Genomic DNA, 24,160 nt, shown 5'->3' on the forward strand with positions numbered 1-24,160 from the left:
CATCTAATTGTCTGAGTTACACTTGAACTGGGTTAGGAAAGAACTCTGCTTCACAAGGATAAGGAGCCTCTTCCAGAGAAGGAGAAGTCTCTGGGATGCACAGCTGTCTCTCCAGCAGGTCGTATTTGCATCATAGGTAAGGTTTAAGTTTTTAGAATGGGTAATTCTGGTGCTGTTTTTTTGCAGACATACAGGAGGTCCATCAGAGTAGTGTCTGACAACGCCTTGTATGCCAGGCATAGATCTCCCCTCAACAGCCTGTAAGAGACAGAATACAGGGATAGGGCCTTGAGCTGGTGTGCATAGGACATGTTACTTAAACCCTGTATTCTCTTAGTGAGGAACTTCTGTGGATGTTCCAATTGTTGGATATTCTTGGTTAGGTACATACCAAAAGGGCCTTTGTACTCAAATAGGTCTGATGAATACAGCATATAGTGAAACAATGACTTCCTTGGACCCAGATGAAATACCTTTGTTTATAAGTTGCACAAAATAGAATGATTTCCTCACTACTGTAGACATGTGATGGTCAAAGGTTAGATTACTGTCTATGTGTTCCCCTAAGTCCCTGACTACTGGGTCAACTCTTAGGAGTGTGTTGCCAACATGATAGTTACCAGGGATGGATGACTTCCCAAAGGATACTATTATGCATTTCTTGGCATTTAGTTTTAGTCCATGGCTCTGGCTCCAGTTGGTTGTCTGTGTCAGCCCTTCCTGGAGAATATTTGTGTCAGTGGGCTATTCAATAACAGCTCCTAATTTGTAATCATCTGCAAATGTATGTATTTATTTATTTATTTTTAAACACATTTATTGAATTATCACTTGTAACATAGGCAAATTTACATTTATACAAAAGTAATTATCTATAAATTTAGTCCGTCAGAGGCCACCATCATTGGTCTTGACTTCAGAGATGTAAATGCCAAAAAGGAGCGGTCCCCATTACTAATCCAGTGGGACTCTGCTTTTGACTGGCCTCTTTGTAGGGGTGGACTCCCCAATTCTAACTTCCTGGGTCCTGTCTGTGAGCCAGCTGGCTAGCCACTGGGTGACATAAAGGTTTGCATTTAACCCTGTAAGTTTATCAACAATGCTCAAAGGGTGTATTGTGTCAAAGGCCTTGGCTAGGTTGAGGTAGCAGTGTGAACAATTTTGTCTTCATCCATTGCTTTACTGACCTTATTAAAGAAGTCCACAAGGTTAAGTAGGCATGACCTGTCCATGATGAAATCAGATTTGGTTGAATTCAGTGTCTGGAGGTTTCCTATGTCATTACTGATCCTTTCCATGATAATTCTTTACATGGCTTTGCTGAGGCACTTTTTCTTACCATCATGTTTTGCTTACTTCTTCACGAAATGTTTATGGGTGTACCCTAATATCATAGCTGCATGAGTATGCAATCTGTCATGTAAGTCAAGGATATCCAGTTATGTCAGGAAAATATCAATAATTTCTCCCCAGAGTCTGTGACCTAACCTCAAGCCTGTTTGCCAGGATGACAAATGCAAGAGCAAAAGACTTTACACTGCTCTGAGGGGAAAATAGGCCTCACCAATGTCCTATCTCTTTAATCTTCATGGAGAGGAGACCCAACAGGTGCCTTTAATAATACAGTTATAATATATATTCTGTTGCACATGTATGCTGGATTTGTAAATTGTTTCATTGTTTAAATCTGTCATGTTCTTTTTTTGAAGTTATGATGGTAGAGAATACTGGTATTAAAACTAGAAGACTATAACTTATGGAATGCTATCTATTGATTATTTTATTGTATGGCTGTGTCACTATAAAAAATGTAAAAATATATTTAATGCTAATCTGTCACACGATAATGTGGAAATGGGGTATGTTCCCTAATGGTAATATTAAATGCAAATTAATTAATTAAAAATTAAGTATTCTAGACTACATTCTTCATGTTGGATGGGAAACAGTAAAACTCACTACCAGACTCACTGGTCTTGCTTGCATCAAAGCTGGTACAGACTAGCCGTCTTCTCTTGGTGTTTACCACCTTTCTGTTATACTCCCTGCCTTGTCGCAGACTTTGGGAATTCTTGCAAATGAACCTCTGATGACCTGCATTTCTTATTTCTAAACTATGGATAAAAAATAAGGCATGCAGAAATTCATTAGTGCAGGATACTAATCTATAGGAGAGCTAAATAGCATTCTGACAACCGTACCTCGTGAATACTTAACCTTCTGTGGGGTTTCAGTGGCCTAGACATGGAAAGAGGGATTTCAAAGAAATAACTTGGATGATCATATACATAATTCAAAGTTGGACTCTCTCCTTTAGAAAAAACAGTGCAATTTCAGTAAGGAAATGGATTAGTGAATCCCAGAAAACATTTTCTGTCCCACATATGATCTTGTAAAATGAATCTGTTATACTAAGTTGAATGGAAAACATTGATAGACGGAAATCAGAATGTCTTTTTTAGGAAAGCATCTCATCAAACAATTCAAAGTGGATCAAAAAGGTAGGCACTTTTTTATTTTGGAACAAGATGGTGAACTGAATTAGAACTCAGTGAACATGTTCACTAAAGAGGAGTTTTTAGATAGTTTTACCATTTATCTCTTGTGTAATGCTAAAGGTGCAATTTCTGTCTTTCCAAATGAAGGCAAGCTATAACAGCCCTAGAGCAAACATATATCAATATCAGATGTGATAAGACTAGTGTTGGGTGGGGCGATCTTAGCAGCTCTAATCAGTTATCCTTCTCTCAGGGCTGTTTCCTATCTGGCTATGACCCCAGTGAAGACTGAGGATACAGTTCTAGATGAACAATGGGAAGGGTACAGTACCAAAAGTGCACCATCTCCAGTGGGGATGGGTGCATGACAGTAACAACACAAACTGTTACAACATTATCGTGTGTCATGTCCTGTACTGTACTAATAGTCCATGGCAAGCTAACAGGGAAAATCCTTACCTGCTGTCAAGATGATGATGTGCTGGATTACCCATATCTCCTCTCTGCCTTGTTGTGGTGACCAAATAAGGTTACTAAGACATGGCAGGTAGTGAATAGTTGGGAGAAGATCACAAAATACTATGAGTGGTATTCATAAGAAGCTGGTCCAATAAACCAAGCTGCACTGCTCAGCAATAACATGATTCTGAGTGATACACATTCTGGATAGTGCTGAATCACATTAAAAAGCCATTTACATGTTTAACAAGTCATTCTCATGAGCAGTTTACACAATTACATATGGATGGCTTTCCAGACTGTGCAGTCATGTAGCAAAGCCATGTACACAGACACACACATATATGCATGCTTCTTTCTCACCTTCCTCACATAGAAGCTTAATTTTTTGTCACACATTATACACAGGTACTACAAGCTCCAAGGCTCAGACACCCTCCACCAATCCATATGAAGGCATACATGTCCCAGTCTTAACCTAAACTGTCAGGAAACATAATTCATCTGTTGCTATGAAAACGTATACCAAAATTCATAAGAAGTTAAAAAATCCATCAGGCTATCCAAAGCAAGATACGAGAATAATTTGTGTGAAACAAACAGCAGCAAAAAATTATTTTCCTATGTCAATAGCAATAATAAGATAAAGGCTAAATGTACTGGCCCTATTTTATGAGAGTAGCCTTCTTCAGGAAAGCTTAGAACTAGCTAATATTTTTAGTTTCTATTTACAAACAATTATAACCGTGTGAGCAATCACTCAGAGACTCACTATGGTGTTAATACATCAAACCACACAGTTCCATGTATCACTAATGGTATGGAGTTGGCTTTGCTTATAAAGAATAACAGAGACTGCAGACCAAGTCCTGACTCACGTTCAGGCTGTTTTTTCTTCTCATAATGCCACTCACAACATCCTTAAACTTACATCTTTGTATAATTCATTGCTTGCTCACTGTTTTATATACCAGCAAACTGGAAATTTGCTAATGTGGTTCCTATACAGAGTAGCTTAGCTAGGCCAGGGTGACTGGGGCAACTGCCTTAGGTGCAAAGCATTGGGGGAGTGTTATCAGCCAATCCCAATATCTCTTAGATGCAGTACTGGCTTTTAAAAAAAGGTACTGCATTTGCTGTCAACCCTGAGTGCTGCAGCACTCTGTGTGTGGTCTAAACTGTAGCAAACAGGACCTAAATGGTTGGGACAAGAGGGGTGTGTGTTGTACATCATGTATAATGTAGTGATTGGCTTATTACATTGAAGAACTGACGGGGTGTGACAAGATATCCAAATCATTTTGGTTTCACTTACAAACTTTTTTGACTTTTATGAATTTGTTAGCAAGGCAATGGACCTTGGTCTAAGTGTTGGGTTACTGTATCCAGATCATTCAAAGGCCTTAAACAGTATTCTACATAAAGTGATTATTGTTGTGTCTTTCGGCTTTTCCCGGTTATGGGTCGCCACAGCGGAATTCCGGTCCGCTAATGATTGGCAGTAGATTTTTACATACCGAGTTGCTGGCTCTGATGCACAACCTTCAACGAAGGTACGCCCATTCACGCATGTCTCCACACAGAAGACGCTCTAGCTGAGAATCGAACACGACAACGTCTTACTGTGAGGTGACAACACTACACAAAGTGATTGCTGACTCTATGAAATGTCTGGCTATCAATTCATTCAGAACTGAGTAGGTCGAGTAGGTCCCTAAATGGTGCAGTGAAAGGTTTCAATGGGTGAGGAACAATGGTTACCACTCTAATTGGGCTAAAGTCGAAAACTGGAATTCTACAAGGCTTTCTTCTTGGTCCTGCCCTTCTTACTTTTGTATTTTCATTAATCCTTTAATCCAGCACTAAATATGCAGATGATATTAAGATTTATAATCTGCATAACTAGTTTAAGAATAATGGATTAAGTTTTACTACCGAAAAAAATTTAGTTACTGTTTATTTCAGAAACCTAATCTCACAGGTGATATAGGCTTGGACAATTTTGCATTTAATCAAAATGAGTACAAAGATTTGGGTATCAGAATATCTAACCCCTTTAGATTCAAAACTAATGCTCAGATGGTCAAAAGTAAAACAATGAGAATAATAGGGTAAGTGTGAAAAATATCTGAACAGTTACATACTGCTCTGGTTAAATTACTTTGCTTATATTAGGCCAGTCTTGAAGTACAATTCACTCCTGTGTGTGTAAAATATAGGTGAATTACTCTCACATGGATGTGCTCAAAGATACTTTATAAAAAGGACTGATGAGTTTAAACAGCTGTTCTTGCTTAACTATGACTATCTTAAAGGAAGACTAAGTCTTGCTTTCCAAGTACTTTATGATGAAGAACTTCAGACTCCATTGAACTTAGATCTTCTTCAGTCAAAGACTGATTCCAGAAGAGGCATGTTACATTTAAAATAAATGAGTGAAGAACAATGTTAAGGTTTACGTTTATTCCCAAGTTCTTCCAAAACTGTAGAATAAGTTAGCAGTGGGTATTAAATTTTGCATATCAATGGAAGAATTTAAGACAACAAAGATTCATGGATGGTATCTTTAGTTTACTCTTTAAATATGGAGTGTGTGTATTGATGGGCAAAATTTGGCCTGTATACAGTTGCACTAACTTTCTAAACTTTGCAATACAAACTTACACACATGATATTCATAGGTTCTTAGGTGTGTACTAGGCTAATGGCCCTTGGACCTTTACAAGCCTAGCCCATAGGATTACCCTGGCATAGTGCCACCCAAACTTAGTTCCCAGTGCTTCTATTGAGTAGAGCCCTGGGAGTTATCCCTGGGGTGAATTTTCTGTTTCCCATCCACTCATCAAGATTTCTCTTGAAGAGGGTCAGTGAGGTGCTCTGCTTGACATGTATGGGAAATCTGTTCTACAGCATGGGCAGTCTCTGGGTTATGAACCTGTCCCTCCAGCATGTTCTATTAATTGTGGTAATGAGGTTCAGGTCTCAGGAGTGTGTGGTGTTGAGGGATTGGGATTTCTTTAGATGTAGCATTCCTAACAGAGCTGGGTCAGACATGGCTTTGTAAGTCAAGCAGAGATTGCCTCTAAGTAGGTGATATGAGATAGAGAATAGTTGGAGTTTTTTGAGTCTGTCCATATAGGACAAGTGTTTAAGGCCTAGGATCCTCTTTGTGAGGTACTTTTGCGGCCTCTCCAGTTGTTGCAGGTGTCTAGTGAGGTACATGCCAAATGGGGCACTGTACTCAATGATTGGCCTAATACGGGAAGAGTAGAGGGAGACAATGACCTCTTTCTTCCTGGATGCAAAACCCTTAGTAATGAGATGTGCCATATAGAAGGACTTTCTGACCACAGTGGCAATGTGGTGATCAAAAGAGTGGTTGCTGTCAACCTGTGTTCCCAGATCTCTAACAATGCCTTCTGTGTTCAGTGAACTACCATCAATGTGGTAATTCATGGGAACCAGGTTTTTCCAAAAAGGGGATGACGACACATTTTTTGGCATTGAGCTTAAGGCCATGTTTTTGACACAAGTCATTGGTCTCAGTGAGGGCATTCTGTAGGATGTCAACATTACTTTGGGAGTTAATAATAGCTCCTAACTTCCAATCATCTGCAAATTTTGTCAGCCAGAGTCCCTTCATGTTGGCCTAGACTTCAGAGAAGTAGATACCAAACAGGAGAGGACCCAGGACCAAACCCTGTGGGACTCCACCCGTAACTAGTCAGCAGTCTGACTTGGAGTCAGCTACTTTCATATTGTGGGTTCTATCTGTGAACCAGTTTGCAACCCACCTAGTGATATAGGGGTTGATGCCTAGCTTAGTGAGATCTTCTATGATTCCTGAGTGGGGACTGGTATCAAAAGCCATGGCCAGATCAAGGTAGGCTGTATGAACCACCTTGCCTTCATCCACAGCTCTGGTGACTGACTCAAAGAAGTCGACCAAGTTGAGCAGGCATGATCTACCCTTCACAAAACCACACTGTGTGGGATCCAGAGTTTGGAGATTCCCTATATCGTATTCGTCATACTCCCCCAAATGTACATACTTGCTCAGGGTCAACAAACACCCAGCCATATTCCCTAGACACAGTATCCTGCCAGTCTTCTCTTACAATTAAGCACAGATACATGCACTCTGACTAATCCATCCAACTCCACAGACACTTACCTACAGGACTATAGGATCTCAGGCTCATCCTCCCAAACTTCACATGTACAGGTTCCTACTCTTACCCCATGTACACAACTGCATACACACACTCACATACATATGCTCCCAGTCCCATCCCACAATAAACCCACAGACAGACACACACACACACTTAAAAATACCGGTGGTAGTTTCTACTGTCAACATTTAATTTCTCCAAGTGCTTAGTTTCTAAGTCATGGCATAATTAAAAATCTGTTTTCATTCAAAATCCTTGATGTTTCCCAAGGAATGTCTTTTCAGCCTGTGGTATACCTGGAAATGCCTCTTTTTGTACTTCATATGGGTTACCTGTATTGGTAGCATATTTAATCATGCTTGGAAATTGTTTTTATTAGCCCAGTTGCTCCTGTTACTGCTAGAACTATCTGGGTGTCCTTGTTCCACATTGTTTTACTGTGTGCTTACATGTCTTGACATTTTATAAATGTATGACTTAGTTTATAAGACACTACAGCCAGTGAGCATAGCAAGTTCAGTAATTAATGCTACGTTTGTGCTTTTCTCTTCTTCTAATGCAGCTTTCCTTCTTCTTCCAACTTTCCTGATCACTGGATAATCCCATGTGGTCATTTCTTCATCGTTTTCTGTAAACTTTTGTGGTTCATGTTTTCAATGTCTCTGGGATTGTGGTACATTATAATGTTGACCCAGTATTCAGTGTATGAGCCTTACCACGTTGCTGTTTTACTTTTAATAAACAAACTCTCAATACAATCACACCACAGCTTGCAACGGGATGTGCCAATGTTTTTAGTTCTGTGATTAAAAACTTACATTTGTCTGTATATTTTACCTTTTCTGTAGATTGTGTGAACCATACCTATCTAGTCCATTATCTCAAGCTGCCATCATTATCCTTTCACCTTTTGGTTTAAATTATTAACCTTTCACTTCTTGATTTAAATTATTAACATTTCATCTCTTGGTTTAAATTCATCTCACCTAAGCCATTTGTGTGTTAACTCTTAATGTGTGGTTCCTCCAGCAGTTCTCTGGACTTCCCACTATAATTGTGGGCTTTCCAGTTTTTTTTTTCTGGTCATGTTTTTCTTTTTATCACTTTTTTGCTAACCTTAACAAAGATGCCATCTTAGACTTGTTTTTTTTCCTGCTTTAGAACTTTCACTGTGTTTTTTATGTGATGATGCCAAAAAATGGATGCAGTCCCACAATCACTCATATAAACCTGTAGTTAATTACAAGGAAGTCTATGCCTCCTTTAGACCAAGGGCTAAATAAATCAAGGCATGTATTTTTTATATCATTTGATAGGGAAAGAACAGTTTTCCTAAACATCTCATCCAACATTTTTTTATGGTCAGTGGATCACACTCAAGCTGTCAGGTAAAGGAGGGCAAGATATACAGCCTGAACTTCATTAAGATATGCCAGAGCAGTTTTCAGTACTAGTTTCAGCCTTCTAGAATACAATTTCCTAAACTTTACTCTTATTTCTTCCTGCTGTATGACTGCCCAGATATTTATATACACCCTCTAGTTTCGCTTCTTTTGTCACATTCCTTTCCAACATAGAATTTCTTTTTCAATGGACTTTGTAAGACAACTTGTATGTAGTCTGCTGTCTTGAGCTGCTGTTGTTGACCTTTCATCATCATTATAATCTTCAACCCCCTTTGTCCCATTTTTCTACAATAGTCAGGGTATTGTGTCAAATGTCATCTTTATCAATTCAGTGCTACTATGCTACCTTCTTCAACAGTCATGAGTCACGCAGGTCTTTCTTCACAAAACATCCACCTCTTTGCAGGACACTCTTGTTTCCTCCTGCCTTCCCTCCTGTGTATACCAAATCTTCTTCAACAGATTGTCTTCTGATTTCCTATACATGTGGCTGAACTACTGTAATTTTCTTTCTCTTTGACCTTCTCAGCAACTGAAGCTACTTGGGCTTCTGCTCTCATATCTTCGTCTGTCCCACAGTGTGCTTCCAACCACAAATTTCAGGCATTTTATTCCCATCACCTCTTGCTTCTTCAGCTGCTCTGCCTTTACTGCCCAGGTTTCTGTACCATACGGTACTACTGGTCACACCACTGTTTTGTACACTTAGCTTTTTAGCTTTTTTGGAATTCTTCTGTCACAGACTACTCCTGATACTCTGTGCTAGTTGGCTGAATCCCCTCTGAGTCTAGCTGTCATCTCATCATTTAGACTTCTCTTTTCCTCTACCTCCCCTCCCAGATATTTGAGGCTATTAGCTTCTTCTGATTTCCCCCATTTGCTTCCATAACAACTGCCATCTGTACTCTGTTTCACCCTGTGTGCCTACCCCTATCATTTGTTAAAGTTCTTGTTCAGAGTCTGACTGTGATACCACAATGTCTGCATAAAGTAGCTTTCTTGATCTGTGTCCTCTGACTTGTTTGATAATGTAGTCCATCACCAGAAAGAACAGCTGTGAGCTCAGAGCTAAATCCTGGTGTATAGTCACTACCACTGGGAACCCTTCTGTGAGTCCAAACACTGTTCATATTTCTGTCATTGGATCCTTGTACATAGCCTGCAGTAATTATAACAATGTTTCTGGTGAATTGACACACAAGCTTACTGTACCTAGGGTGCACTAGCAGCTTTATAAGCTCTTAAATAGCATGAGACTGCAGCATAAAAGCTGTGAAAGCTGTGCTTAGAAATTTTGTTATACACCTCTTGATATAAGAGAAGAATAACAAAGTTGCATTTTTCCTCAGTTCAGACAATAATCATCATACCCCAAAGTTTATTTTAGCTTTGGAAGTTGTTAATGCGACCAAATCATCTAAAACCAATGTTTACATCACTAAGTAGTTAGCCCTGACACAGTAAACATAAAACCCTGAGGAGATCTGAACCAGTACCATGTGCACTGACATTCTATCAACCACTTCACTTACAAGCTGAGGCACAGAAGCAGTCAAAGCACACACGAAGTATTATTTTGTAATTAGACACAGCGTTCAATAAAGCTTCAGAGAACATTTTGAATCCTTTTTTCAATTTAAGATTTTTTTATTTATCGTATGTTTACAGTGAAATTCCGACTTGGAACACCACCAAGTTTCAGCAAAAGCCCGGGGAGAAATGCTCCAGATGCATGTCTTTGTAACGTGAGAGGAAACTGGAGCACCCAGAGAAAACCCACACGAACACAAGGAGGACATGAAGACTCTGCACAGAAGGCACTCTAGCCAAAAATCAAACCAGAAAACCTTTTGCTGTGAGGCGACAATGCTACTACTGTGCCGTCTGTGCCATTTGTAGCTTACAATTAAGGAATTCTTGACAGTGAATAACATAAAAAATTTAAGTACAAGCATGAAGAAACTAAGTAGCTCTGCTCCACTTAATTTAGATATTCACATTTTAAGACAAATATAGTGTTATAATCTAGACCACTGTTGAAAGATAACAGCAGTACAGTAGCAGAAGGGTTAAAAGGTAACAGCAATACAACAGAGGTTTCCTCATCTTCACTTACTATATATTGCAGGTTTAAGTTGTCCTTCTTCCCACAGCAAAGATCTAGTAGGGTCAAAGGGTGTTTCGTCAACTTTCTTCCTGACATCAACCAAGGCAAAGCAAGTTTTTCACTTTCTGATGCCTGCAATAGAAATATCAAAAAAGGCATTACATAAAACAGACATTAATATTGATACCATTACTGCCATGTCAGTTAACAATAAATAAATCAGACTAGGCAAAAGCAACCCAAAGCAAGAAAATGATGGCAATGAAACATCGGTCTGTAATAATTCTTATAACTTCCACATATGCTCTACATTACAGATGCCAAGACTGAGAGTCACTTATCAGATTTTAAAGGCTGCAGCTTTGTTTATCTTAACAAGGAGTTCTACAAAAAATCTGCTCTCACAAAAACTGTATGTCCAAAATTTACAATTAATATTCAGTTTACATGTGTGTTTATGATTTAATAATGGCATTCCAAATATCATTCTAATAAGCACTGGACAAGAAATGGAAATTCTGGAATTCTGAGCAGTCATTAGAGATTACAGGCTAGGGTTCTAGCAGCAGTTACCAAAAACAACTAATGTGTACATGCCAGTATTTACTATGCCATCTGATCTTCAGGAAGGGCTTTTGCATTACATGGAACAGTTGTTACATCCTTCTTGCATCCTCTCTTACTGCTTTTCTTTAAGATTCTTGCAGTTGGGTTGCATGCTCTCACATAGGAACAGACTCATATTCATGGGTAGCTTATTTTCCAATTGTCCCCAAAGCACTGTTGAAACTACTTGTTCGTGGTCACATACGAGGCAAATGAAATCTGAAGGAATTAAACCCTGCACCTCAGGAAGTAGCTCACTAACAGCTTACAGCCTTAATCCTCTTTGCTAACTGCGAGAATAGGTATGGCATCCTTAGACAGACATTAATGGCAAATATATACCCAGAATCACAATTCCTGCACCCACTTAAACACTATGTAACATTCAAGAAAACACTGATGTTAGAAAGTTACAATATTATAAATCCTTACTGCCATGAAGCAGTAGCTGTAGTGTCCATAATTGGAAGGGTAATGCTAAAGATATTGCTCCCACTGCAAATGGCCCTATCAGAGAACAGCTGATATGTTGAGTGCTCACATATCTGATACATGATAAACTCTATGAAGAACTAGTGGTACTGTTGCCACCAAATGTGAACGGGATGCTGTCACCCCTCCACCAAATGCAAAGGACTGGTGGTACCGCTGCCATCCATGGCAAAGGATGAGGTGGCACCATGGTTTCTACAAAAGGTGAAGTGACTGCAAGAACATGAAAAGATGTCTGTTTCAATAACTTGTTTTTATAGTACAGCCTATGCCAATAGCATAGAAGGAAGGTGCACTGTGATCTTGACTATGATCCTCTAACCTCCACACCGAAATTAGACTGCACACTGTTCACTTTAAGAGTTATACCACTCTGGCTGTAAACAAATGTCTTTGAGAGACCCTCTATCCATGGTAAGTGCCTTTCACACATAAGCACACAACCCAATTCCCCACTGCTTTCTTCCAGACTTGGAAGTACTGCTACCACTGAAGAAAGTCATAAACTTTCAGAATTTGACTGCTCTTATTTTGTCAATTAATATCTCTTTCACTGGTAGCCAGCCAAAGCAGTGTTGAAGGTCTGTGCCCCACAGCGTGTTACCCAACAGTACAAATAATAGTTACCCTCTCCTCAGATAACATAAATACACTTTAATAAATACCAACCAAAACAACTTAAAAAGACAAATAAATTATATTTAAATACTAAAGAAAATAGTGCAAATTCAGTATAACATGTTTGGCACACAAGGAAACTTTAAAGAAAATGCAAAAGACATAGATAAATGTGTACAAAAAAATAACTCCAGATATTTAACTTCCCTTATTATCTTGCTGTAAAATTTTTCCGCAAAATATCAGCCATTAATGGTCAAAATGTTTTTAAATTATTTAATTAGCCTGGTCATGTGGTTTTAGGATGGGTTTATTAAAAGGTTCGGAAAATGTTTGCAAGTTATTCTGAAGAAGTCTTGCATACCATAGACAAAAGTGCTCAATTGTTGTAAATAACAGGTGCTACAGTTTATGGGTCCATTCCATTTCTTTTTTGTTTCTCTTCTAATATCTGATTGATGCTGACATATCCTATCTTTAAACCTTCTGTCAGTCATGCCTTTGTAAAATTGCTCATTAAATCTTTTTTGGGCTTTTCTTTACTTATAGTCCCTCAAGTTGTGTGATATGTTTAGATAAATACATGCCAAAAGGTGCACTACATTCAATAATGGGTCTGGTAAGATATGAGTAAAGGGGGACTATTATTTCTTTGGATCTAGTGGGGATGCCTTTGGAAATTAGATGGGCTAGATAAAAGGCTTTCCGAACTACTTTGGAAACATGGTGCTCAAATGCTAAGGACTTATCAGCAAGAATATCCAGATTCCTTACAGCAGTGTCTGATTGGAGGGGTGCTTCTCCTATATTAAGTAAAACTGTTTTGTTTACTAAAATGAACTATGCTACTTTTTTATATTTAATTTGAGAACTACCCAAGTGATGTAGACATTCTACAGAAAGGCCTCACTGAGACCAATGACTGGTGTTGAAACCATGGCCTTAAGCTTAATGCCAAAAAATGCATCATCCCCTTTGGGAAAAACTCAGTTCCCACTAATTACCACATTGATGGGAGCCCACTGAACACTGAAGGCATTATAAGAGATCTGGGGACACAGGCTGACAGCAACTTCTCCTTTGATCACTACATTGCCACTGTGATCAAAAACTCATTCTATGTGGCACATCTTATTACCAAGGGTTTTGCATCCAGGAAGAAAGAGGTCATCTTCTCTCTCTACTCTTCCCTAATTAGGCCAATGATCGAGTATAATGCCCATTTGGCATGTACCTCACTAGACACATGCAACAGCTGGACAGGCCACAAAAGTATCTCATGAAGAGGATCCTAGGCCTTAAACACATGTCCTACATGGCAGACTCAAAAAACTCCAGCTATTCTCTGTCTCATATCGTCTACTAAGAGGTGATCTCTGCTTGACTTACAAAGCCATGTCTGACCCAGCTCTGTTAGAAATGTTACATCTGAATAGAAAAAGCAAAACCAATAAACTGATGAAAGAACACACAAGGCCAGTGGTGATCTCCAAAAAGTTTATATGAGCGCTTTCGTTGAACAAATAATCCAACTTCTTCAGACACAGGGCAACAGTTGCATGTTCAATTTAAAATATTCCAAAAGGAAATGACATCAGCAATGAATGACATCATGAACAGTCCCATACTTGTAAAAAATAAATATGAATAAAAATACATTGTTTATACAATACTACTATAAATGAAGCTATACTGTAGCAAATCATATTAAACAAAAATAGTTTATGTACACCAATTATAAAATAATGCATCCCAAACAAAACTTATTCATCTTGGAAGTGCTTTTAACTTTAAAATGCACTTCAAAGAGCAACACTCATTAAGACCTGGATAGGCAGAAGAATTAAGCTTCAACTGCCAATACAATTTTATACTTTCTAAAATTAATTGCCATGGGCCACCTCTCTTGCTTTTTATTACCTGCTCAATAACCATTACGCCTGCCAGTACTGTATTGGTGTTCATAAATTCTCTCCTTAAGGTGTTTCTCAGTCTTGCCAATATAAAATGCAGCACAGAATTGCATAAGGCAATATAGACAACCCCAACACTTTCACAATTAAATCTGCCTTTCAGATAATAAATGGTGTCAGAAATACAGAACCTATTCGACACCTTTATAAGATGGTAACTTCTACAGCACCCACATATGAACATACCACATCTGGCACTGTGATAAACATTACTGTTTTCTAATAAATTCTTCAGATTGAGGCCACATCTGAATGTTATAATAGGGCCATCAGACAACCTCATTCTGACTGAAACATCTTCAGTTAGTAAACACCAGTTCTTAGTGAGTATGTTCTTAAATCGTGCAGCATCTAACAAATAAGTTGTACTGAATTTCAATGTATACTTTAAACTATTATCAAGACTGAGGAGGGGGAGGCAGACCAATGCACCTGCTTAGTGGTGCTTTGTATACCAAAGTAAAAACCTCTGCCTACATTGGAAGAAGCCAAGCCAAGCAGAATATTATGCACAAAAGTGTGAACCATTGGATCATAATCTGCTTGTAAAAGAAATAGAAACGGAGTGAGTTTTTAATAATATTACATACATATATATATATATATATATATATATATATATATATACACACACACACACACACACACAGATATATATATATATATATATATATATATATATATATATATATATATTTTTTTTTTTGTCACCTACTGCTGGATCCGACTCTAACTATAGTGTAGCTAGTATCTCCGAATAATCCGTGAGAATGGTACTACATGAAGATCAACACAGCTTTGAGAGTGTTCTGACCAGAATGAAAACAAAATGTTCATTACAGAGCGGGTTGTACTTCAGTGAACTATTTCAGCAGCTGAAAGGAAAAAGTTTTCTCCTGTATTTCAGAAACAGGAAGCAGTAGAAATACTGACTTATTCTAAAATTCATTTTAATGAAAACAGAACATCTGGCCACAAACAGTTTCCATGACTTGCATTTCTTAGCTAACTGATCAATTCATACTTAATTTTGTAAGGTAACTGTAAAGAAGCATCTTCCATTACCTCTGAGGTACAGCAACCCCTAAGATTATTATAGGACATGAGAAAGGCTTTACTCAATATGCAAAAAAGTACATGCAATACAGTGAATGGAATATTTTTCATCAGAGCTACATTTCCTCTAACAGGCTTGCTAAACCACCTTACAACCAATTAAAATGTGTTTGTTAAATGGTTAGTGAAGTAATCCAGTGCAAATGTTTTACAGCACTTAAATCTCAAAATGCATGCACTCAAAGCACTCCTCAGTATGGAGAACGTCGACATCTGTACAGTAACTGAAACTTTATTCAAGGCTCCAGAAAGCACTCCAGCACTACCGGGCTACAATTCATACCACACATTTCGGGCACAGAACACAGACCGAAACACAAAAGGAGGGTGTGTATCCATATTCATTAAGGATACCTACACCTCCAAGTTAGGGGTGCAGCATGAGACCTCTGAAATCATCCATGTGCAACTAACATCGGGCAAATCTGAAATGCAAATTGTGGCATGCTACAGATCACCCTCCATAACCCAGGACCACTACTCTGCCTTTCTGGAGACACTGGAAAACATGAAGGTCCTACCGAACACCCTGATATTGGGTGATTTCAATTACCCTACCATTAACTGGGAAAACTACTTGAGTACAAACTCCCAGACTCAGCACTTCCTGGAATTTATCAACTCAAATGCCCTGGATCAGCTGGTAAACTCCCCTACCAGAGGTGCGACAGGTGTTCCACACCAGAGGTCAACCTGTCACTGGTTAGATCAGACCATAAACTAATCACTCTGGATGTCCACACCCCACCACCACCCCCAACCAAGGAAACCACAGTGAAAAACTTTTCTAAAGCAAACTTCACCTTACTTAAGACAGAGGTGGTAAGTTTCACAGCCCCCACGCTAAAGGATAACGCTGGCCAAGATGCAGAATCCTTTACAAATGCACTCTATGAGTACCTACAAGGATGCATGGATTGTGCCATCCCTAGCAAAACCAAGACTCACTCCCCTAAGTGAAGGAAACCAGTCTGGTGGACCCCTGCCATAAACATGTTATACAATAAAAGGAGGAAACTAGTTCAGAAAAAAAGCAAATCCCAAGAAGGAAAGACATCCCTGATCAGTAGCAGTAAGAAACTAAGGTCTCTCATAAAATCATCCAAGGCTAACTTCGAAAGAAAAATAGCCAAGGATTCGAAAGATAACCACAAAACCTTCTTTAGCTATGTCAAGGATCTAAGTGGCAACTCACAGATATGCACTGAGGTAGTGCAAAATAGCACAAAATATACGGAAACTACTGATATTGCCAACATCCTGGCAGATAGATTCAGTGCAAACTTCACACCCCTCTCACCTCCAAAAGGGCCCACAATAATACCGTAAAAGTGTAGTGTCCCAGAAATCACAGGCGCACAGGTGAAAACAGCCCTTTCAAAAGCCAAAAACACAGAGTCAGTGGGGCCAGATGGTGTCCCAGGATGCGTCTTGCATGAACTACAGAAAGAACTAACCCCCCACCTAAATACGCTGTTCAACCTCAGCCTCCCCATGGCTATGTGCCCATAGAATGGCACACAGCAATGGTTATTCCGCTCCACAAAGGAGGGGCCACAACTGACCCTGGTAACTATCGCCCCATAAGCCTGACTAGCCTTGTCTGCAAGGCTATGGAGCGCATCATCATGGAACTCATTAACAAAGACATTGGGAACCTCCAAACACTTGACCCAACCCCGTTCGGCTTTCTTAAGGGCAGATCATGCCTACTAAACCTGGGTGACTTCATTGAGATAGTCACCAAGGCCATAGATGAGGGAAAGGTGGTTCACACAGCCTACCTTGACCTCGCCAAGGCGTTTGACACCATTTCTCACTCAGGTATTATAGAAAAACTTACCAGCCTGAACATAAACCCCTATGTCACAAGATGGGTTGCCAACTGGCTTACAGACAGAACTCATGCGGTAAGAATAGCAGGCTCCAGGTCCGACTCTAAACCAGTCACAAGTGGTGTCCCACAAGGCTCAGTCCTGGGACCCCTACTGTTCGGCATATACTTCTCAGAAGTACAGGCAAACACAAGAGGACTATGGCTAACCAAGTTCATCCATGACTGCAAACTGACTCCCACTTGTCATCTGCAAACTGTGTGACTAAGCGCAAGTCAGTTTCAAAAAAGAGCTGCCAGGTGACCCCAAACAAGGGACACTTTTGTCTCCTGTAATGTATAAAGTATAGTTGTGTCAAATCTTACCATAATGATAGATGTCCTTCTCGTCACTGTTGCAATATTCTTAACATAAGGAAATTCCCTGCCAAGGGTGTCCCAACATCCAGCCAGTATAACAAAGCCTTTTACTACCTAAGGTATGCCATACATTGCACGTATGCTCCTTGTGTATGCAGGGCATAAAGCAATGTCTAGACGTACCATCCTCAGAAATGAATGCCCCAGTTGGAACACCAGCCTAAGAAAAAGAAAGAGGAAACACAGTACATCCAGAAGACACAAAAATACCAGGGGGTAGGAGGGAGGAATTGAGTACTGCAACACTGGCTGCTCCCAACTTACCTCTGAGGCATCTGTGAACAGTTCTTGAGATGGAAGAGGTGGATGGAAGGAAACGCCTGGGTTCAGACAGAACTGTTGAATCCACCAATGAAGCTCCCTCTTTAGCTAAGGAAGAAGGGGAATTTAAAATTCTAGGGGATGGATGCGCATGTTGTTGCCAGACTAATTTTAGAAACCACTGAAAAGTCCTCATATGGAGTTTGGCTAGAGGTAACATGGGAACAGTGGATGCCATAAAACCCAGCAGTCTCAGAAACTCTCTGACTGTGATGGAGGTCAGAGGAAGAAGTGTTTGAAAGAAGGAAATGAGAGTCAAGACCTTTGGTGGAGGCAGAGAGGCATGGATGCCAGCAAAGTCACTGTCTGAATCCTGCACCCTAGGTAAACATTATCTTGAGAAGGGGATAGAGAGGACTTTTTGAAGTTTATTGTGAACCCCAGACTTTGCAAAACAGTAATGGCAAAGTGAAGATTTTGCCATAATGACTCTGGAGAAGATGCTTGAAAGAGGAGATCATCCCGGTAAGGAAATACTTGGATGACTTGAAGCCTGCAGAAAACAAATTACAGGAGCTAGGCATTTGGTGAACATCCTTGGGGCAGTAGAGAGGCCAATGGGCAAAGCAGAGAACTGAAAATACCAGGAAGCAACGAAGAAATCTAAAAATTTCCTGAAAAGTGGATGAATAGGTATGTGAAGGTAATCATCCTTGATATCCAGAGAAGCTAGGGAAAGCCTGAGGAAGAATTAAAAGAAACAAGGTCTGAAAAGACAACATGTGAAAGGAAGGTATTTTCAGAAAGGTATTCAGATGTAAAAGATCCAGAATGGGTCTCCAAAGACCTTCCTTTCTGGGCACCAGAAACAGCCTTGAACAGAACCCTTTTCCGTTTTGATCCTGTAGACTCTCTTGAGTAGTTCCCTGAATTAACAGATCTTGAAGTACCTCTGGGAAGAAAGGTAACTGTTCCTGAGGTGGCTGAGGAATGCCAATGAAGGGAGGAAGGGATTTCCAAACCATGGAATACCTTTGCTGAATTATGGAAAGAAATCAAGAGTCCTCAGTTATGTTTGTCCAAACTTGAAGAGACAGAGAAAGATGAAGGGAAAGAGGAATGAGGCTGTGAGGAATTTGATAGTCATATACTACCTGGTTTGTAAGGAGAGGTCTGCTTCTGACTAGGAGAAGCCTGAGAAATCTTAGGTGGAGGAGCCCTCCTACCAGTTTTCTTACTTTTGGGAGGAAGACAAGCATGTCTACAAACAAATGCTGGTTTATAAGGATAATTCCTTTGGAACTTTGGCACAGGTGAAACTAAAAATGCTTCAAATCCTTTAACTCTTTGCCTTTCTTTTGCAAGGTTTTAAACACATCAGCAACAGCAGTACCAAACAAACCATTGTTATCCAGGGGAGCATCCATCAACTTAGCTTTTATGTCATCTGGCAAAGGTTGAAGCTTTAGCTAGGAATACCTCCTCAATACAGATCCTGAAGCAGCAGCCCTAGATGAAGCTTATGCTGCATGATAGCTGTACTTCATAGAATGGCAAGCTACCTGAGAGGAAGCCCCTAACAAAGACAAGGCTGAAATTTTCTCCTGAGAATCTGGAAGGTCAATAATAGCTTGCGTGGCCTGAGAAAGGACAGCCAAAACATACCTAGTCATGTGAGTTTGGTTATTAATAGCATGAAAGGCAAGGGTGGCAGAAGTATAGACCTTCTCTCCCAGTCTTTCCATAGTCCTGCTTTCCTTATCTGAGGGAAGAAGTTTAGTGGTCGAGAGTAATTTAGAAGGCTTATCTGATGCCACGGAACCAATGAAGGGTCAGCAGATGGACACTTGTAAAGAAATCTGCAGTCTTCAGGTACCCTGTAAAAACAGTGAGGCTTCTTAGGAGCAGGGATCTGAGACTCCAGAAGCTTAGAACCTGAAGAAAAAGCATCCAGTAAAGCAGGCAACACTGGAATAACAGCAAAAGGGGGGAATGAGATTCCATTTGTAGAAGCTCATAATATCTCTTGCACATCAGAAACTTGGGAGCAATCCCACTTGAAATACTCCCTCATCTTAGCAATTATATCTCCAAAAGTAATCTCCTCTACAGGAGATTCTGGACTAGTAGATTCCTCTTCAGGTGATGTATGCTCTAAAGGGGAAGGAATATCTGTGGAATAGGCCAAGGAATCCTCATCCGAGAAAAACCTCATCAGATGAATCCTGGTTCCTAACTCTCTTTTGAGGGGAAGATGTCCAAGGAGGAGCAGGGACAGAGACACACCCAAAGGAGGCTTCAAAGCCATACAGGCATTAAATAAGACCTGGGTAAAAGTTTCCATTCACTTTGAGGGTCAATAGTCAGGATCACTAGTCAAGACTGAGTGCCAAGCCTATCTCAGCAATCATGCCAACAAAGAAGGGGAGGCAAGCCCTAAGAGGACAACGCTAGGAGTATAATAATAGCACATCTACACCCTGGCATAAAAATATACAAAAAATATGGATTAAGTGAGGGAGGAAGTGGCTAATGCAGCACTGATCATTAGAATATTTACTGTTATGGTAAGTTTACTTATACAACTGCACTATGTTCATCATATTGACCACTGCTGCACTTGCCTTAGATATAATGGTAGATTATCACAGCTTAAACTGAGTAGGAGGAGGGTCAGAGGCCCTGGAAAATGGCCTAGCAAAGCCTATCCTAAACTTGGAGAAGGAGACTAGTTTATAGTGCTTTGTAAAAATATGCACAGAGGACCAAGTTGCTGCTTCTAAAATACTTCTTTGCATTCAACCCTTTCTAAAAAGCAATCGATGAATCCAAGGCTGTGGTGGAGTGAACCTTGGCCCTGCCTGGAATTGTTTTCCTTTGGTGGGTATAAGAAAAAAATAATAGCATGAGACTACCATTTTGAAACAGTCTGTTTTGACACACATTATCCATTTTTCTTACCTTCACAAGAAATGAACAATGGATTAGAAGATCTGAAAGAGTTTGCTCTGTCAAGATAGTACTCGAGTTGTCTGTGGACATCTAAGGTATGAAATACCCTTTCTCCTCAATTTTAGCTTCTGGAATGAAGACAGGGAGATGTATAACTTGGCTTAACATTATCTTGCATAAGTGACGGATTAGTTCTTAAAGAAATTTTTGTAGAAAATGAGATAAGACTATCCCCACCATGAGAACTTGCAACTCATATTTTCGACTTGCAGAGGTCAAAGCAGTTAGTAAGATTTTTTTTCATGTTAAGAACTTCAAGACAGGCTGATGAGCACAAGTTAGTTTTTTAACACAAAATTAAGATCCCAAGGAGGAGCTACCTGTTTCCTTGGTGGCTTCTTATGCAACACCCCTTTCAAAACCATTTTCAAATGAGATTGGAGGAAGATCAACAGGCAGACATGCCATCAATGGCCAACATGTGAACCTTGACTGAGGAATAAAACAGGCCACAGAATAATAACTCACAAAAATAATGAAGGACCATAGAAACACTAGCCCTGAAAGGGTGCTGGTACTTTTGTTGGTATCAACTAGAAAATCTTTTCTTTTAGTTACTATATGATTTTCTAGTAGCAAGCATATTAGCCTTAACTCATTCCCTCCAGTACAGCACTTTTGAGTGTGTACCTTTAACTCACAGTGGGTGTGGCTTCAGCCTTAAAAAATAAATGTATCACCTTGCAATTCTAACAAATACTCATTGACAGAGGTCAAACATCAATACAATTGTGTTTGGCCATCATGTATGCTTCAAAATAAAATATTCTGATACCTGTATGCAGCATGGTTTTGGAATTACAAATGCAAATATGAATAAGCAATATTTGACGCCTAGAGGAGCAGTAGGAGGTAACTGCAGAAATGCCTGGAGGCGTCACTCAGCTGTAATGATATCTGCCGTATGCCCTCAAAGAAAAGGGGACAAAAAAAGTATTAAAATACTACCATTCAGGCAGTCGGTTTCAGATATGTGGGGATGGAATGTATCAAACACCTCTAATCTTGTGTGAGTAAATCCAGTCTGTGAGGAAGCATGTGTTAATTGCCTCTGGCAATTTTCAAAAGAAGAGATAACTACTGTTGCCTGATCCAGAAAGAAGTCACCCCAATTATCTTTGAGGAGTCCTTCTGAATCTTTAAAGAAACCCTGGATATTAGTGGAAAGGGTGGAAGAGCATGTAAGAATATTCCTGTCCAAGGAAAAGAAAATAAATAATTTTTCCTGGCCTTCTTGCATGTAGTCCTGGAGCAGACACTTGCCAACTGATTGCTGTGAGTGGAGGAAAATACATCTATTTGTGGTTTTCCCCACAGTTTGCTCAATTTTTGAAGATCCCTGATTCACTTTACATTCATGAGGGTCTGACCTGATCCTACGCAGCTTGTTTTTCACATAATTTTGCTCTAACAGAATGTAAGATGCCTGTAAAGTAAGGGTGTGCTGAACAGCCACATCCCAGGCTACCATGGCAAGAATGAGGTCCTGGAGACAACAAATGGTTGAGAGAGTTCAGCACATTTATAAGAGCTAACATTTCTTTTATGTTTATATGTTTTGGTCTGAGTTTTTTTGTTTGTTCCGAAGACCCTGCACTTTAATTCCTACAGACACTGGTCCCCAAACAAAGTCTGAGGCATCTGTTGTGACTGATTGTGTTGGAGCAGGAAGGCAGAATAGGAGACCTGGATTCTGAAAAATTTGGTGTCTCCACCACAAAATCTCCCTTTTCAAAAATTGCAAAACTGGGATTTAAAATGTCAGGAGATGTTGATACCGGGACCAAAGAGATTTCATGTATCACTGAATTTTTCTCATGTTGAGTCTTGCAAAAGGTATTGTAGACCCATGTGTTTGTATGTATCTTTAAGAAGCTATTCAAGAGCTTGTACAAGTGTATAAATACTGAGAACATGGAAGCCTGACTGCCATTTTGCAGTAAGCTGTTGAGATGTAAGCATGTATGTCTGTAAGGTCTGTCTGTTAACCAGTTAGTTTGCATTTTATGGTGCTGTTATGCATCTTGATGTGTTCTATGTATTAAAGCATCTAAACAAAATACCCTGCATGCTTGTCATCTATGTTAGAGAGGGACGAGTGACATGGTGTCAGAAGTGGCATGTCTAAATGACATGGGGCCAGGATAGGATCCAGATTCTTCAATTCGAGATCGAGAGGTACTCAGCTGAAACTGGAGGAATAGAGGAGTGAATCATCCCTACTGTATGTATACTTCACAAAACAGGTCATAAACGAATTTCAGATATTAAAACTTGCTCAGCACTCTTTCTTATTCACAAAATATGAAACAAGGCATACAGAATGCTCTAAATGATGATAAATTGTTGTGTCCGATATTGATAAAAATATTCGAATTACTATAGAAAATGTTTGAAATAAAGTCCGAATTGCATAAACCGGATAAAATAAGAGAAAACAACTGCATTTTTGCAAAGCACATATTTTTCATATTTGTTAAAGATATCCGAGTTAACACAAGTGTATAAAGTTTTTGCATGTTTGTGCAGTATTACAGTAAAGTTATTTTGCAAGATACAGCCATTTCAGAGGATATTTCGCAAAGTACATATTTTCAAAGAGTTTATTGTGCATTTGAATGTTATTACAAGCTCATAGAACAGTTTGTTCATACAGAATTACAAGGGACAAATTTTCATTGCGTTTGTGCATACTTTGTGGGCATGGCAGATGGATTTCAAGAACTCAGTGCCAGAAAACCAGTGTATGTTTGAGCAAGAGTATGACATTTTCATACAGGCTGCATTTTCTGATAAAAATGACCGTAAAAAAGGCATTTATTCTGTTTAATTTAGCTGGATCCGAAGTCATTGAAAGGGACTGTTCATTTGTGTATACACCTGCTATCTATGCAGGAGAGGGAGAAAACCATCATATTGTTGTACCGGCTGAGTCAATGAAGGACCTTAAGTGCTTAAAATGTAAATTCAGAGAAATGTGTAACCCCCAGGCAAATGTTACAATGGAAAGGCACTTATTTTATACAAGGGATCAAAAACCTGGTGAACTTGAGTGGGAAATGGCATCAAAGGCCTTGGCCAGATCAAGGTAGTCTGTATGAACCACCTTACCTTCATCCACAGCTCTGGTGACTGACTCAAAGAAATCAACCAAGTTGAACAGGCATGATCTACCCTTCACAA

The 24,160-nt window shown here is 39.5% G+C and overlaps 1 protein-coding gene across 1 annotated transcript in view; it reads right to left on the reverse strand.

The window, feature by feature from the left end:
- Positions 1-24,160, reverse strand: part of LOC122795642 — a 2,207,893-nt gene that overhangs the window by 942,434 nt on the left and 1,241,299 nt on the right. The window contains exon 7 of the mRNA XM_044063913.1: positions 10,655-10,777. Within this exon, the coding sequence (XP_043919848.1) occupies positions 10,655-10,777 (123 nt within the window). The remainder of the gene's footprint in view (positions 1-10,654; positions 10,778-24,160) is intronic.

This window comes from Protopterus annectens, chromosome 2.part2 (assembly GCF_019279795.1).
Source record: "Protopterus annectens isolate FY-2018-M chromosome 2.part2, PAN1.0, whole genome shotgun sequence".
Taxonomy (NCBI): domain Eukaryota; kingdom Metazoa; phylum Chordata; order Ceratodontiformes; family Protopteridae; genus Protopterus; species Protopterus annectens.